Source organism: Tachysurus fulvidraco, chromosome 9 (assembly GCF_022655615.1).
Source record: "Tachysurus fulvidraco isolate hzauxx_2018 chromosome 9, HZAU_PFXX_2.0, whole genome shotgun sequence".
NCBI lineage: Eukaryota > Metazoa > Chordata > Actinopteri > Siluriformes > Bagridae > Tachysurus > Tachysurus fulvidraco.
Genome location: NC_062526.1, coordinates 11818201 through 11832264, shown reverse-complemented (window position 1 = coordinate 11832264; position 14064 = coordinate 11818201). Strand labels below are relative to the sequence as shown.

General features: G+C 38.2%; 1 protein-coding gene across 1 annotated transcript; it reads right to left on the bottom strand.

Moving 5' to 3' along the window:
* Window positions 1-757: 757 nt before the first annotated feature.
* On the bottom strand, window positions 758-13879 carry qsox2 (quiescin Q6 sulfhydryl oxidase 2). The gene is made up of 12 exons (XM_027138543.2): window positions 13451-13879; window positions 11060-11160; window positions 10769-10817; window positions 10555-10660; window positions 8567-8657; window positions 7788-7933; window positions 7429-7572; window positions 5232-5361; window positions 5019-5141; window positions 3421-3571; window positions 3003-3191; window positions 758-2885 (listed from the first exon to the last, which is right to left on the bottom strand). Exons 1-12 carry the CDS (start codon window positions 13701-13703, stop codon window positions 2404-2406), a joined length of 1965 nt encoding a protein of 654 aa, XP_026994344.2. The 5' UTR covers window positions 13704-13879; the 3' UTR covers window positions 758-2403.
* Window positions 13880-14064: the final 185 nt, after the last annotated feature.

The following is a 14064-nucleotide window of genomic DNA, read 5'->3' as shown; positions in this document are numbered from 1 at the left end:
ACTGAAGTTTGGCAGACTTTGATAAGTACATGTCATTCCGGTCATGTAAGTACATGTGCATATCTGTTATCCAATGCATAAGAAGGGACATACATCTCATTCAAGCTGAACATCTATTTAACAACCGTTGGCTGATCCAGTTCACTGTGGGTGAAATATCATAGATCTTGTATCAGCATTAAACAGCTGCTCACTATTGATAGACCAGGTGAACCTACTGTATTAACTCCATGACTTTGATGATGAAATATATCTTGTATTAGAAGCTACGCTTTTGGGAAATCAGGAATCAACACAAAATAAATGTTTAAAAGTTTGAGATTGACTGTGAAAATGAGTAGACTTGGACAAACATTACAGCATACAACCAATAGTATACTGCTGTTAATCAGTTTTCGGCACCCCCTAAACCAGCAGTGTCCGATCGTATCAGGAAAGGGCAGGTGTAGGTGCAGGTTTTCAGTCTAACCAAGCAGAAACCACACCTAAAAAAAGAGTCTACTAAAAGCCAAGAACAACTGATTAAACAGGTGGAATCAGGTGTGGCTTCTGCTTGGATGGAATGAAAACCTGCACCCACACCGGCCCTTTCCAGATAAGATTGGACACCTCTGCACCCATCATTTGAAATGAAGAGCATGTTGAGCGTGAACTGACTTTAGCAACTGAAGCCATAAGGCTACCTAAGGAAGAACATCTACTGCCATATTTAAGGTGTCTGTGTGATACCATCCAAAAATAAAAAAAATAAAGTAAAAACAGTCCAATAAACATTTTATTTTTCAAACAAGTTACAAGTTTTCATCATAGAAAAATGCTGTAATTCCTTTTTGAGAATCAGACCAACTACACAACAAAGTATGCACGACAAATCCAAAAATACTCTTCACATAAAAATACTCCATTCTTAAAACTACTGAAAATAAAACAGTGTAATTCTGTAGCAGCTGAAAAGGCCACTTTTCTGTGTAGCTATGAATATGGGAGAGGCTTGCTTACCTAATCTCCTAACACAGAAGTAAGGCTAATCCATCAAAACAAGCACATTGAATTACATGACTGCTTTAACATGTTTAAAAACAGTTCACATTTAATGCAGATAAATAAATTGGAAAGCTCCTCAAATGCAGAAAATGAAAACAGAAGTCAAACTAAATGTTCCAGTATTTACAAAAAATTCCTATACAAAAATCTTACATGAGAAAAAAAAACCAACAAAACTGTTTGTAGTGCACATGGATGAAATACTTCAGGTATCCTGATAAATTGGCTTTAGATTCTGAAGGTTCTCAACACAAAAATAAAACCTATTATCTGATAATGATATTAAAGCTGTGGCAATACTTCACTATTATGCACTCAATTCAATATTCCTCTAACGATTCAAAATATTTATAAAATATATAAATCCAACTGAAATGTCCTGATTCACCAATCAAGATAAGCAATTTCATCATCATATTCCTATCATCCTATTAGATGCATTAAGACAGTCAATTTCCATATCAATAATTTAAGTGTGCTTTCAGTGAGATACCACATCATCATTTTCACAGTAGCTGACAAATTGAGCTAGTAACATAGGTTCAACCTCACATAGTTTTGGTTTTAATGCACTTGGCAGAGATGGAAATCTGGGCACAGAAATCAAAATCAGCTGTAATGAACTGCATCACTGTTAAAAAGGGGCTACAAAATCCAGTGAGCCAAAGGAATAATTCTTAATGCACTGATGTTCAATGGATGACTAGTATAACAAACTGAAAGTTAAAAGTTAAATGGTCCAGTACATTGGCACACAACTGAGAGTCCCATCACTTCACAGAACGCTATATGAACTGAATTAATGATGAGGTCCTATAAAGGCCATTAACAAAGAGGCCAAAGGGCCAGAGTACAGACTAGCTTCAAAAACACATCTAGGAGTTAAATGCTAATAAACCTTCTGTCACTTCTTTCAGAAGGCAAGTGAATTCAAGGGTGCTGCGAACCCTCACTGATGGGGTAAACAATTCCCAATTTGCATTTTGGGCCACACTGTTTCAAAATGTCTATAAATCTCATACTACTTCCATAAAAATAGATGTCTTGGACCTTATTAGTCGTATGATTAAAATATTTGTAAAACAGTTTTGACATTTTTAACATCACCTCTGCTTGTATCAGGACTGAAAAACATCCACTTAGAATTTGACCTTACAAGTAGGTCAGATACATGATCTTAATTTCTATGAAATTCATAAATCAGCCTCACCAATAGGACAATAGTTTCACCACAGCAAAACACACAAAGCAGAACAATACAATAACCAATAAATTAAAAAAATCCTTCAACCCCTAGCAGGAGTCTCCTATGTTACACTGATGTTTCTCCTAAGTGTTTCTGAACATGGCGTTTAACTGCTATACATACGGTCTGTGGTTTTTGATTTTCCACCTTTTGGAACGAACACGAAAGAAGAAGAACATGAGCATGAGAAAGACGCAAGAGAATGCGTACAAAAGAACACACAGACTCATGTCCACACCGGAGAAACCCAGTCCCAAGAATGGGAGGTTAGGCTCCTTTTGGATGCCTCCAGTTTTACGTTTATCGGTTTGCTTCATATGTTTTGGAACATTTTCTGGAGGTGGGTTCAACCCTTTATTAAGAACACTGGATGGGGTCGATGTGTCTTTGTTAACTGCAACTGTGCCTGCTTCTGGATGGTTATCAGTGGTGTTTTCGGGGGAGATGTTGGCAGCACTATAATGTTTTTTGAGAAATGCAAGGACCATGTCTTCAATCCATACATGAAGCCCATCCTGTTCTTCATGGCATGCTGGACAGAGGTCAGGAGTGGGCCACTGTGTTTTAGGAAACTTGGGGTCTTCACTCAATGTCCCTATATAGAATAAAAATGATTGGCTTGTATTATTTGATTACAATATGGCAATTCTTAGAATCTTAAAACTGCAAATACATTTGTTTCCCCAATCCATATTTCATTTCTGCAGCTTACCTGCTAGTCTTGCATTAACCTGGTTATGTTTCCTCCATAACCAAAGCACTGCTTCATCCAGAGATTTCACCTGACTCATGGATTCCTGCGCCATCTCCTCAAAGTGCTTTCCACACTCATGACAGCCAAAGAATGTTCCAATGTACTGCCGCATTGTTTGTAGCACGGCCAATGGATCATCCTCCAGTGCTGAGAGAGACAGTCAAAGTTATCAAGCAGGAAAATCTCAGTTTGAACATAACCAGAGCAAAGATTCTTATAAACCCCCGATCATATCTGTCCATATTCCACTAATATCAATCCTATAAAAGAAAACTGACCATTTACAACCCATATGCTTTATCTGAGTACTTAATATAAAAGAAAGGCTATTCAACCACTTAATTGAGGAAAGCTGAAAGTGCTTGGCTCTTCATACCAGTGTTGGCGAGAGCATCCGGCCGGCTGGCAGCCTGCACAGTGAGCACATGAAAGAGGGTCCAAAGGGAGCAGGGGTATCCTCTGAGTGCCACACTACTGCCCTGGCAGCCTATCCACTGAACACGCTCACTCAGGTGCAGTCCGGAGATCTGGCACAACACAGCACAGTGCAACAGATGCTCAGCAAGTTCAATTCGTTTAGCAAAATATCTGTTGAATACATTTCAGAGGACTTCTGAAACTGAGGCCATTTTTACACTTTTCTTCCTAGGCTGTTTGCACTGACAGTGTGGTAAGATTAGTCCAGTGTGAAAGGTGTCATGATGTAGTCCATGAAACCAATCTCTGCTGCTCCTTAAATAGTGGAACAAAGATAGCAACAGAGTGGAACAAAGATAGCAATATAGGTACATTCAGGGAGTTATTAATGAGCCATGTGGCAGCAGCACAATGCATAAAATCATGCAGACACATCTCAAGAGTTGGGGTAAAAGTGTGATCTCTGTGACTTTAACCAGGGTGTGGCTGATGAGCAGGTGAGAGTATATGTAACTCACACACAACAGTCTCAGAGATTTCACAGAATGGTAAAACAACAAACATCCTCTGAGTGAGAGGGTCTACAGTCTGAAACAAGTTGTTGATGAGGGAGATCAGAAGAGAATGTCCAGACTGGTCATAAGTCTCAACTTATTATTTAGTAAATAGTAACACAAACCCTCAGGTAGATCATGTCAGATTCAGCTCCTGTTAGACAAGAACGGATATCTAAGGCTATCATGGGTGTAACTAGTCTGACACTCAATTAAGGACAACAAAAAATAACAAATAAGTATTTTACTAACTACTTAATATAGTTAGGAAACAAAAACTGAACCAGCATTGATACTGGGCACAGCTTTAAGTATAGGTGCTGTAAGAAATTACAGAAATTGCACCCAAATTCCACTCCAAGGTACACTAAAAAGAGCTCATTCCTAAGAAGTATCATAAGGTAATACGTTTAGGACTCTAAACGTATAAATGTGATTCAATTATAAATATGGGGACGGCGGCAGGACATTAGGGATCACCACGAACAAAGGGTCTACGTGACCGCGATTACCATTTGAAGTGACCACTTGGTTGATAACAATACCAAGCCAAGGTCTACGTGGCCGCGATTACCATTTAAAGTGACCACTTGGGTGCTAGCAATGGTAACAATACCAAGCCAAGGTCTACGTGACCATGATTAACATTTAAAGACATCAGCTAGACAACAAGGTGTAGCCCAGCCATTTGGGAGACATTCAGTTCTTACACTCAATACACATTCAAAGCAGAACTTCATTTAAATTACCAAAAGGGAAAACTGTATATAAGGCTTGAGCAGAATTTGCTCTGGGTTCCTACCGACTCTGACAAACCGATAGTACGCCATGTATTTTGTCACTGCTATGCTGGAATAAACTTCTTGTTCTTTATTAAGATCTTCAACATCGTCTTATTTTTACACAACGCATTTTTTTCTTACAGGGCTAAGTGTGAAAATGGCCTAAATCATTGTGTGCTATTGTTTTAGTTGTGTAAAGTTGTGCCAAAGTCGATTCTCACCCTCATCTTATTGTTGGCCAGGTCCAAAATGGCTTCATAAGGAATTTTCTCCAGTGGTAAACTGATCAGCCATTCCAGTAGTGTCTCTAGAAGCTTAACCACCGACTGGCGTCCAGGAAACAGCTAAGATCAGAAGTACAATATTTTGGGTGTCAGGTGAGTTCACAATGAACAATAACTGAAGAAAAAAAAAAAAAGACTACTGGGTCCTACCTTAGACACTACTGTGACAAAGTCTTTGAAGGTTTTTAGCTCTGCTCCCTCTAAGGTCTTGCGGGTTGCCAGCTCCACTCTTAATAGATAATGTAAGCCAGACTCCAGGTCTACCATGTACACCTTAGACCTACAGGGGGAAAGGAAAAAATCCAAAAATAATTAGAAACAGACTCCTGCTAATGTGTGACCTTATATCACATTCTTTGTACAGCTACAGAAACCCCACAAGTTGTATAAAAATGAAGAAAAGCCAAATGGTGATAGAAAATACATTAGTTGGAGTGAATATGAGACAGTTATATTTACAGTTATGATCAGAAAAGTCTGTTCAGGACAAACTGGATGGCACACTGAGAAATAGCTTCAGTATTTAAGGAAATGGACTAAAATGCTACATTCACAGACCTGCCAACCTTGGAAAAAAATCTTTGAGTAGCAACTTACTGCAGCGACGCAGCGCGAGGTCAGGCACATTTGCTGGTCAGTGTTGATTAAGTTCACAGGCTCACTCATCACAAATTTTTACTATATTTTTTCCTATATAAATACTGACAAATAAAGTAAAACTTGATCTGTGCGTAAAACTTAAACTTGAGGCACAACACCGGACACTTGGGCACATGCCCCAGTAAAGGAGTCTAACGACGCCTGTGGTTCGGCAGGCCTATTAAAATGGATGCAATTCACAATTCTGGCCATTTACCTTTGAAACGTTAAGTCCTAACTTGTAAAAAACAGTCACTGTAAGAAGAATTGAAGACGGACAGAGACAGATGAAAACCACATTCGTTTTGACGGCTCTTGTAGCGGCGAAGAGTTTTAAACTGGCGCTATGATTGGTCGAATTATTATTTTCCCAGGTTGCTGCCCAATGCGGTTACACCTATAGGCGCATTGCCTGGTGTGCAAATGCACAGACAGTTGTACTCAAAGCCATCAATGGTTTTTTACAATGCGTATTTTGAAGTGAAAAATCGTAGCAGCTTACTTTAATGTCTAAATGCGTATCTGCTACACAAAATGCGTAAAGGTTGGCAGGTCTGCATTCAGACTGGGCTAAAAGTTGATGATACTAAAGTGAGACGAGTTATTGAGACGAGTTATTACTTAAACCAATCGTACAATGTATTTGCCCAGTCATGGATGTTCATGCTGCACATATGAACGTTAACCCAGGCTTTAGAAATGCCTAAAGCCTGTGTGAAAACCACAGTGTGAAAACTTCAGATTATGAATCCCCAAGATAACTCAGGATTCTGTTTACCCAGGGTTAAAAAAAGGACCCAGAGATAACTATTTCAAGTGCAAACAGCCCTTAAGAATGTCACCCCAGGGACATTCTTTACAGTTAAAGAACAACTTACTTGACTGTGAGTGATGTTTTCGACCTCAAAAGTAATGTTTAATATAGTGACTATAGCTTACAGGACAATACTGAGTCATGTTGATCAAAAGCTCTTCAGGTTCGTTATGTAATGGAAATCAGTTGTATTCTCCTAAAATTCATCTTTTACATACGAGCTAATGAGTGTTTAATATTTCCTTTTAAATCTTCAATATTAATGATTATTTAATTGTATAAATAAGACTCATCCATAGTAGTCATGTTTTGTTTCCTAGCTGCAATTCACTTCACTTTTGACTAGCAACACGGCGCGCAAGATACATCACTTTTGAACTTGAAGTGAATAAACATATACTTGTCTGCGTTCGTCTTTAAGCATTGTTTTTGCCAACAAATTGACATCACTTTGTTCTAATCATTTGTTCTGATCATCGGTGTCAATTGTTCCCTTTCAGACCTTTAGTGTCTAGCCTTGTAACTAGTATCTGGTGTGATGTGCTGCCATCAGGTAAATACTTTGCATAAATGCAATGCAACAGAGGATCTGCTACACAAGCTGTGTTCAGTTTAAACACAGCCTGTTTTTTACCCTCCATACAGTGAAGAAAAAAATGCTTTAGCTACAGCTTTTTTTTTTTTAAATGTTTGCTGTTCAGGAACACTGAGCTGGAGTCGTATCGTGACTACAGCCTGAGAGGAGGCAACACCCATCAGATGATGTCCTGCCATCAGCCTGCCAGTTTATAAAAGGTTTTAAATGAACAAGGATTTTTGTTTTAACTAGATAACTGGGATTTGGCATCAATTTATTTTCTTCCCAAAAGGATTTAAGTAGAAAAGCAAACTTACTTGTCAAATTCTTTAAAAAGCTCAGTTGTTTTCTGGTCTTTAATTTCTGCCTGTTCAGGCTGCTGGACTGAAGGGTGCAGTTTCCGGTGAACTCCAGGTAGCAGTTTAAGGAAGGAGGAAAAGAAAAAGCGTATTTTCTTCTGTCTGTGATCATAAGGAGAAATTTGACATGAATAATACATAGTTCTTATTCTTATTATTCAGTTAATCTTAGTATCTAAATATATTTACTTAGTACACAGATCCTAGTTTGTACATAGATCAATGCTAGGCAAAGAAAAACTAACGTTAGTAATAAAGTCCAAACAGACCACTACATGGAAGCTGGATTCTTAATCTGGTGTCAGGGAATGACTTACACATCCATGGCTGCATGTTTCCCATTGGGGTAAAACAGGTAGGCTGCAGGGGCAGTGGTGATGCCGAGCTTTTCCATCAGGACCTTGTCTGAATTCAGGGCCCTCTTCACGATCACACCTTCATATGGCATTAGGTCCAATATTACCTATCCAAAAGGGAAAACAACAGAATTTGCTAACAGTCTTTGCTACAGCTTTTGTTACTTTAATGTAGATATAAAGAAGGTATTCTTCCTCAACAAATAGACTATATCCAGCACTGGAAACAGCTTTGAAAAATATAGATATAAATATAGATTTCTCGAACCCTCCAAATTCTGTTGTTTGATTTAAACATAACTGAAGGTATTGATCTGTATCTGCATCATTTATGCACTGTGATGCATCCGCATCTGATGCGACTGGCTGAGAAGACAATTCGTACAATTATCCAAAAGCATACAGACATGACTCCCTAAATCTCCTGTTGTTGATGACATGTCCAGCTACAATACAAGAGAAGCTTGTGAAGCTGCAGGGGCTGAAGAGCAGAAGTGCAAGTCATTTACGATGACTATGTAAATACACCCACTGTTTAACATAATACACACAAACACACAGAGAAGACAAAAAAAAAAAATGCTTTACATTTTTTAAAAACAGTTTCAGACCAGCAGAGAAGGGCTGGAGAGTTCATTGCTGTTATTTCTTTCGTTTCAGCTCAGGCTATATCATCTATAGTTGCAATTCTGTTTCATCATCTGATGGTAAGAAAAACCGACTGGTGTCATTGCACATACCTCCCTTCCAATGTAAGATTCTTCATCCTCTATGATAACTGCAGTGTAATGATCTGATTTCAGTCCAATCAAAGACTGAATATTTTCAGTCCTGTAAAAGGGAGCAGAAGAACAACAGTGAATGTCAGTTCCCTCATAACTGAATAATAGACTAAACATTATATAGGGATAGAGGAGATGCAGTAATCCCTAACTAGGCAAAAGCAAATGGGCAATAGTCATGTATACATGCAAAGTGTGGGCTATTTAGCTGGAAGTTATATAATAATATTTACATAATCCTGGATGCCGCATTATATAATTACAATACAATTTCATTCGATTGTAATCTAATTTAATCCAACACTGCCGGACTAAAACTTTAGTAACACACATTTCTTTTTTCATTTGCACAGTCATGAAATCTGCAACAAAACAAAACATAAAACTTCCATAAACCTAATAAATGTCAGAGTCCTTTAAGTCTTCTTGATTTATACTCTCTGTGTGTTTAAGATTTAATGCAGGGGTGTCCAGTTTTTTTGCGCAAAGTGGCAATATGTGCGCGCGATGTCATGCACATGAAGCAGAAGCCACACCTGATTCCACCTGCTCAAATCAGTTGGTCTTGGCTTGAGAAAACTCAAGTGTGGCTTCTGTGGGGTTGCAGAACCGCAACATATTAAAATTACAGACAACTATGACTTTTTTTTTAACTAACAAGCTTCATTCAGTCTGTCTTCATTAATTACTTTACTCCTCTTCCTTACTGTGCCTGCCTCAGGTTTACCATATGGCTGCTGAATTCAAAGCAATGGAACACCAACTCTCCACAATGCCAAAGTATCTGCTGCGTTTTCTATGTCTTAATCGGCCGACAGACACTTTGAAACTGAGTGCTATAATCTAGCTATCTACTTTTTTTAATGCACAGTTGTGAGAACTAGTAAATTTAGCTTGTGAGAGCTAGTTAACTATTAAGCATGAGAAAAACAAAGCTGTGATAAGTAATGAATCCAAGGTATAGCTATTCATTTCCAAACACTGTGGACACAAAACACAAGCGCTACATACAGTACTGTATAAGGTCTCACTCTGTATTTGCTCTGTAGACACACCTTAAGCCAATGTTATAACTGAATCTGGACACCAGATACAAAAACTTTGCTCTCTCTGTTGCAAACTACTTGTGGAAGAACATTCTGTAACAGTTTTTAAAGATAATTCTGGGCTACACCCCAAATTGTGCTAAATAGTATGCCTAAAAATAAATGACACAGATGGTATACTGACATACTAATTGTGTAGTTGTATGCTGTTTGGGATTTCGCCAAGCATTCTGGGCTACTGATTACCAGATAAAACAGCACACCCTTTCACCTTCAAGAGCTTGTCATTTGTTTAATGTCAGCTGGTTAGTTGTTTCCGTGACTGCCTGTTCCAGCCAGCATTCTGCCTGTCCATCGCTGCCAGCATGGCATAACTGTACTCATTTTCTGCACCATTAGTGGCACATAACTTTCAGAACAAACCAGGCACTTGGTCAATTGGGTTGAAGATTAGGTTGTTCTTCTGTAGTCTCACAACATGTTGCGTACGGTAAATAACAGGGTAGATAAACTTGAAGCTTTTCAGATTGACAGACATCAAACTCTTCAGAATCTGTGTTCTCTGTATCTTGTGTTGGAGGAGTCTGAATACAGAGAAACACAGACATGCCCTGTTAGCCAGTGCTAACTAAATGCATGCTGGTCCATTTTTTAGCAAACCATTTTTTGTAGCTTTTTATCAGAAACACAGAAACATTTGGGTTTACATAAAGCACACACCGTTTGTCTGGTGTACCAGTTTCGTAACAGTTTCATGGACATACTGTACATTAGTTGCCTTTGTAGCTTTGCTTAATTGTATTTAAAAATTTCTACATTTTTTACTGGTTTCCAACCACCAGAAGCAACATTTCTAAAACCCAGGGTATTTATATTTGCTCCGTGTGCATGTGAACACACCTGGCAGGTTCCAGCGGAGGGCAACCAGCAGGCCAGTCTTGTCTTGTGTGGTTTTGGAGGAAGTTTACCATCAGCTGTCTAACAGTCTGAATCTCTCGATCAGCTCCTAATGGCAGGCAAAGCAAATCAGAGCTCAACCAACAATAAACAAATAAGCTTAAATTAAATGAAACCAACATATCGGGAATTATTAGTAAATATGAATCAAGCCTACCTCGATATGTCTTTCCAATGTCAAAAATAGTACTATGTGCTTTGAAGTACTGGGGAAGAAAATATTATAAAATATAAAAAATTATTAATACGGAATAATAAGGACAAGTAAGTGTTCTTAACTATAACAGGAAGGATATATGTAACACACAATCATTGCAAGTTGTAGCAGATCTATGGCTTTATGAAATAAATAAATAAACAAACAAAAAAATTTATTATTATTATTATTAATAATAACAACAACAACAACAACAACAACAACAATAATAATAATAATAATAATAAATACCCGAAATGTAGGGTAGAAATGGATGCTGAACTCTTTACAAATGTCAAAGTTCTTTTCATGTGCACAGTCCACAACTCCAATACGGATAGCTTGAGACCAATCTGTGGTGAAAACAAATTCAAAGTTAGACCAATTCACACAACAGCAGATAAAGTGTCACCTCCATGCCAAAGTACACACCACATCTACACCTGGTTTAAAACAGCCCTCAGTTAATCATAACGTGTGTGGTGCACTGCACATATCCAATCATAATATAATTATTACTGTTATTATATAATTAAAGTAGATTTGCACTCCAGACACACTATAGTTTTATTTTTTCTGGGCTTAATTCCTAAATCATAAAACATGTATTTAGTTTTTTGCACCATCTGTAACCATAGAAAGCAATACAAAACCGAGCCTAACATATGAAAAGAATCAATTAAAACAAAGCATGAAAGAAGCAGATGGGGTGTGGACAGAAAAATGTTTGTAAAATAATAAAGCAGAGGCTGCAGTGGGTGTTTCAGTGGGAAAGAGAATAGGAAAGATGGAGGGCATCACACTGAGTCTCCTGGAACACCCCCACTAAGAAACCCCCTTCCCCAAATCTGCTGAATTATTCTTCACCTGCTGGAGGGGCTCTGTGTGTTTTGGGTCATGTGGGGGAATGCACACCAGGGTCAACACAGCACAATGGTATCACGTGACCCCTATTGTAAGGGGAACAGCTGGTAGGCAGCCACTCACGAGCCACCAGACCGACAGCTTGTGCCAACAAAACCAGACTTAATGCATTCAACAGGATTCCATGGTGCCTGGGTTTCATTAATCGCCTGAAATATCAAAGGTATTCCCTCTTACTGACACTCAGCTTTCCCTGCCTGTTAAATATAATGTCAGGTGGTTGCTTTGTGATTCATGGGGTTATAAGTTTAATATTCAAATCACAGGAAACTGCTTATGAACAGAGGCAAGAATCTGGACTGTAAATCTATTAAAATTTTATTTGATTTATTTAACATTAAACAGCTACTTCTTTATTTAAAAAACAAAACAAAAAACACCTTTATGGCAATTTTAGAACAAATGCAATGCAGATATATATATTTAGATTCTTTATGAGATAGACAGATGAAGTGGTTTCAAGTAAAACTACCTACTGAAATGACAGGAGGAAGAAACCCCAAGAAGAGGCAGACTCAAAAAAGAACTAGTCATAAAGTTCATAAATGATTACTCTTCTACAACTGTATACTAAGTATACATGCATACCAAAGTCTTTATGAGTACAGAAACAGCTCTAGAGTACAAATTTAAAGCATCCAGCTGAGATGCAGCAGGTTTTTAGCTCTCCACTCTCAACACCTGCTCTAATTTTAGTGACTTGTAAACACGGTGCTAATAAATTAATCCACTTTTGGGCTGACATGTTAATCTAGAGACCTTTATAGCTTCTTCGCCTACTGTGACACTAAACAAGATGATTTCTGAGGGTGGCCTCGGTAAATTGTACTGCCTGACTATGCATTTTCGACAGTCTAATTAGCATGGGGCATCAGGCTGTTAAGTCAATTACTCATCCAGAGAGAGCACTCAGGATGCTTGATGGCATGCTTTATCCTTTCTGATTTCTCCAAGCTGCTTACAGAATCTGCACTCAATCCAGGACATTAGCTCAGTATCTTAAGTAAACTGGTAAAAAAAAACAAAAAAACAACAACAACAAAAAAAAAGGCGGTATGAGGTTTGCACACATTCCTGCCTGGAAGGCAAGTTTCAATTCCTGGTTTTTAGCTTGGTTTCTGAAGTAACAGAAAGTCTGTTAAGTAACTCTGGCATGTTCAGGACTCAAAAAAAAAAAAAAAATGTTTTAACATTTCAAATATGTGACCAGAGGCCTGACTGTGGTTCTGTGCAATCATGAACTTCCAGAACATGAAAAGATGAAAAGAACATGCTTGAACAAATTCACAAAATATTAATATGCTGAAACTCAGCAGAGGTAAAGCAGCTTTACAAACAATGGCTTAATCACTAGGGCGAGTGTAAATATGTGCCGAATAGCAACAACAACAACAACAACAATAATAATAATAACAATAATAATAATAATCATCAACAACAACAACAATAACAATAATAACAATAGCCAGGCTGTGACACGACACTGCATTCAATTTCTTGAACATGTCCTCGACAAAACAGAAAAACAGTTTATTAATATAAGAAACGCGTACTGTATTTCCTTAAAGATCACGGTTTAGCCAGAAGCTAACGATCATTAGCTTATTAGCTTAACGTTACTTTTCGTAGGCAAATTAGCAAGCTGAGCTACGAAGCAGACGGCAATTTAACGATGACTAAACCATTTATTTAGATAATCTAGAGCTTCTTCCGTCCTACCTTTGACATCTCCTGCTAACCCTTTCCATGTGGGTGAGTACTGGATGCAGTGTCCACACCACGACGAGTAGAACTGAACCAACCAGGCTGTAGAAGAGTTCAACAAGGTTTGCTTCACAGTGTCACTGTTTAAAATGAACACCGGGTCTTCTTCGGTATATAAGCGTCCAGTTTGTCCATACTGAAGCACGGCCATTAAAAGAAGAATGTGTAAAGAATGTGGCACTGCCATTCGAAACGAATCAACAGCCATGAAGCCTGAGCAGCGGCTCTACATGAGCTACAAGCCTTCGGTCAAGCAGTTACCTAGCAGGAGAGCGCTAGGGTGACTTCGAGGGCGTAAATGTTGCGTTTATTCCGCGCAGTACCTCCGCTTCCGTCCTGCGTTCGATTGGGGCATCTTCGGGAAAGATGGCTTAAACAATTCAAAATCCTTGTTCAGTATTCACTGCAGGACAATATTGTGTATTTTAAATGAACTAAAAATGTGTTTGTGTATTTGCAGTGCACACCGTATATTGCATAAATATTACGCTTTATGAAGTAAAAAGTCTTTAAGTTTTAAAAAAGACAAATACTTTTTACTTCATAAGCGTAATATTTATGCAATATAT

Excerpts from the sequence above, each read along its gene's own strand:
- qsox2 (XM_027138543.2), bottom strand. The coding sequence starts at position 13,703 with ATGGCTGTTGATTCGTTTCGAATGGCAGTGCCACATTCTTTACACATT. Across the intron at positions 10,818-11,059 it reads ATTTCTACCCTACATTTCGG|TACTTCAAAGCACATAGTAC; the intron begins GTATTTATTATT and ends TTTCTTCCCCAG. Across the intron at positions 5,142-5,231 it reads TTGTCACAGTAGTGTCTAAG|CTGTTTCCTGGACGCCAGTC; the intron begins GTAGGACCCAGT and ends TTCTGATCTTAG.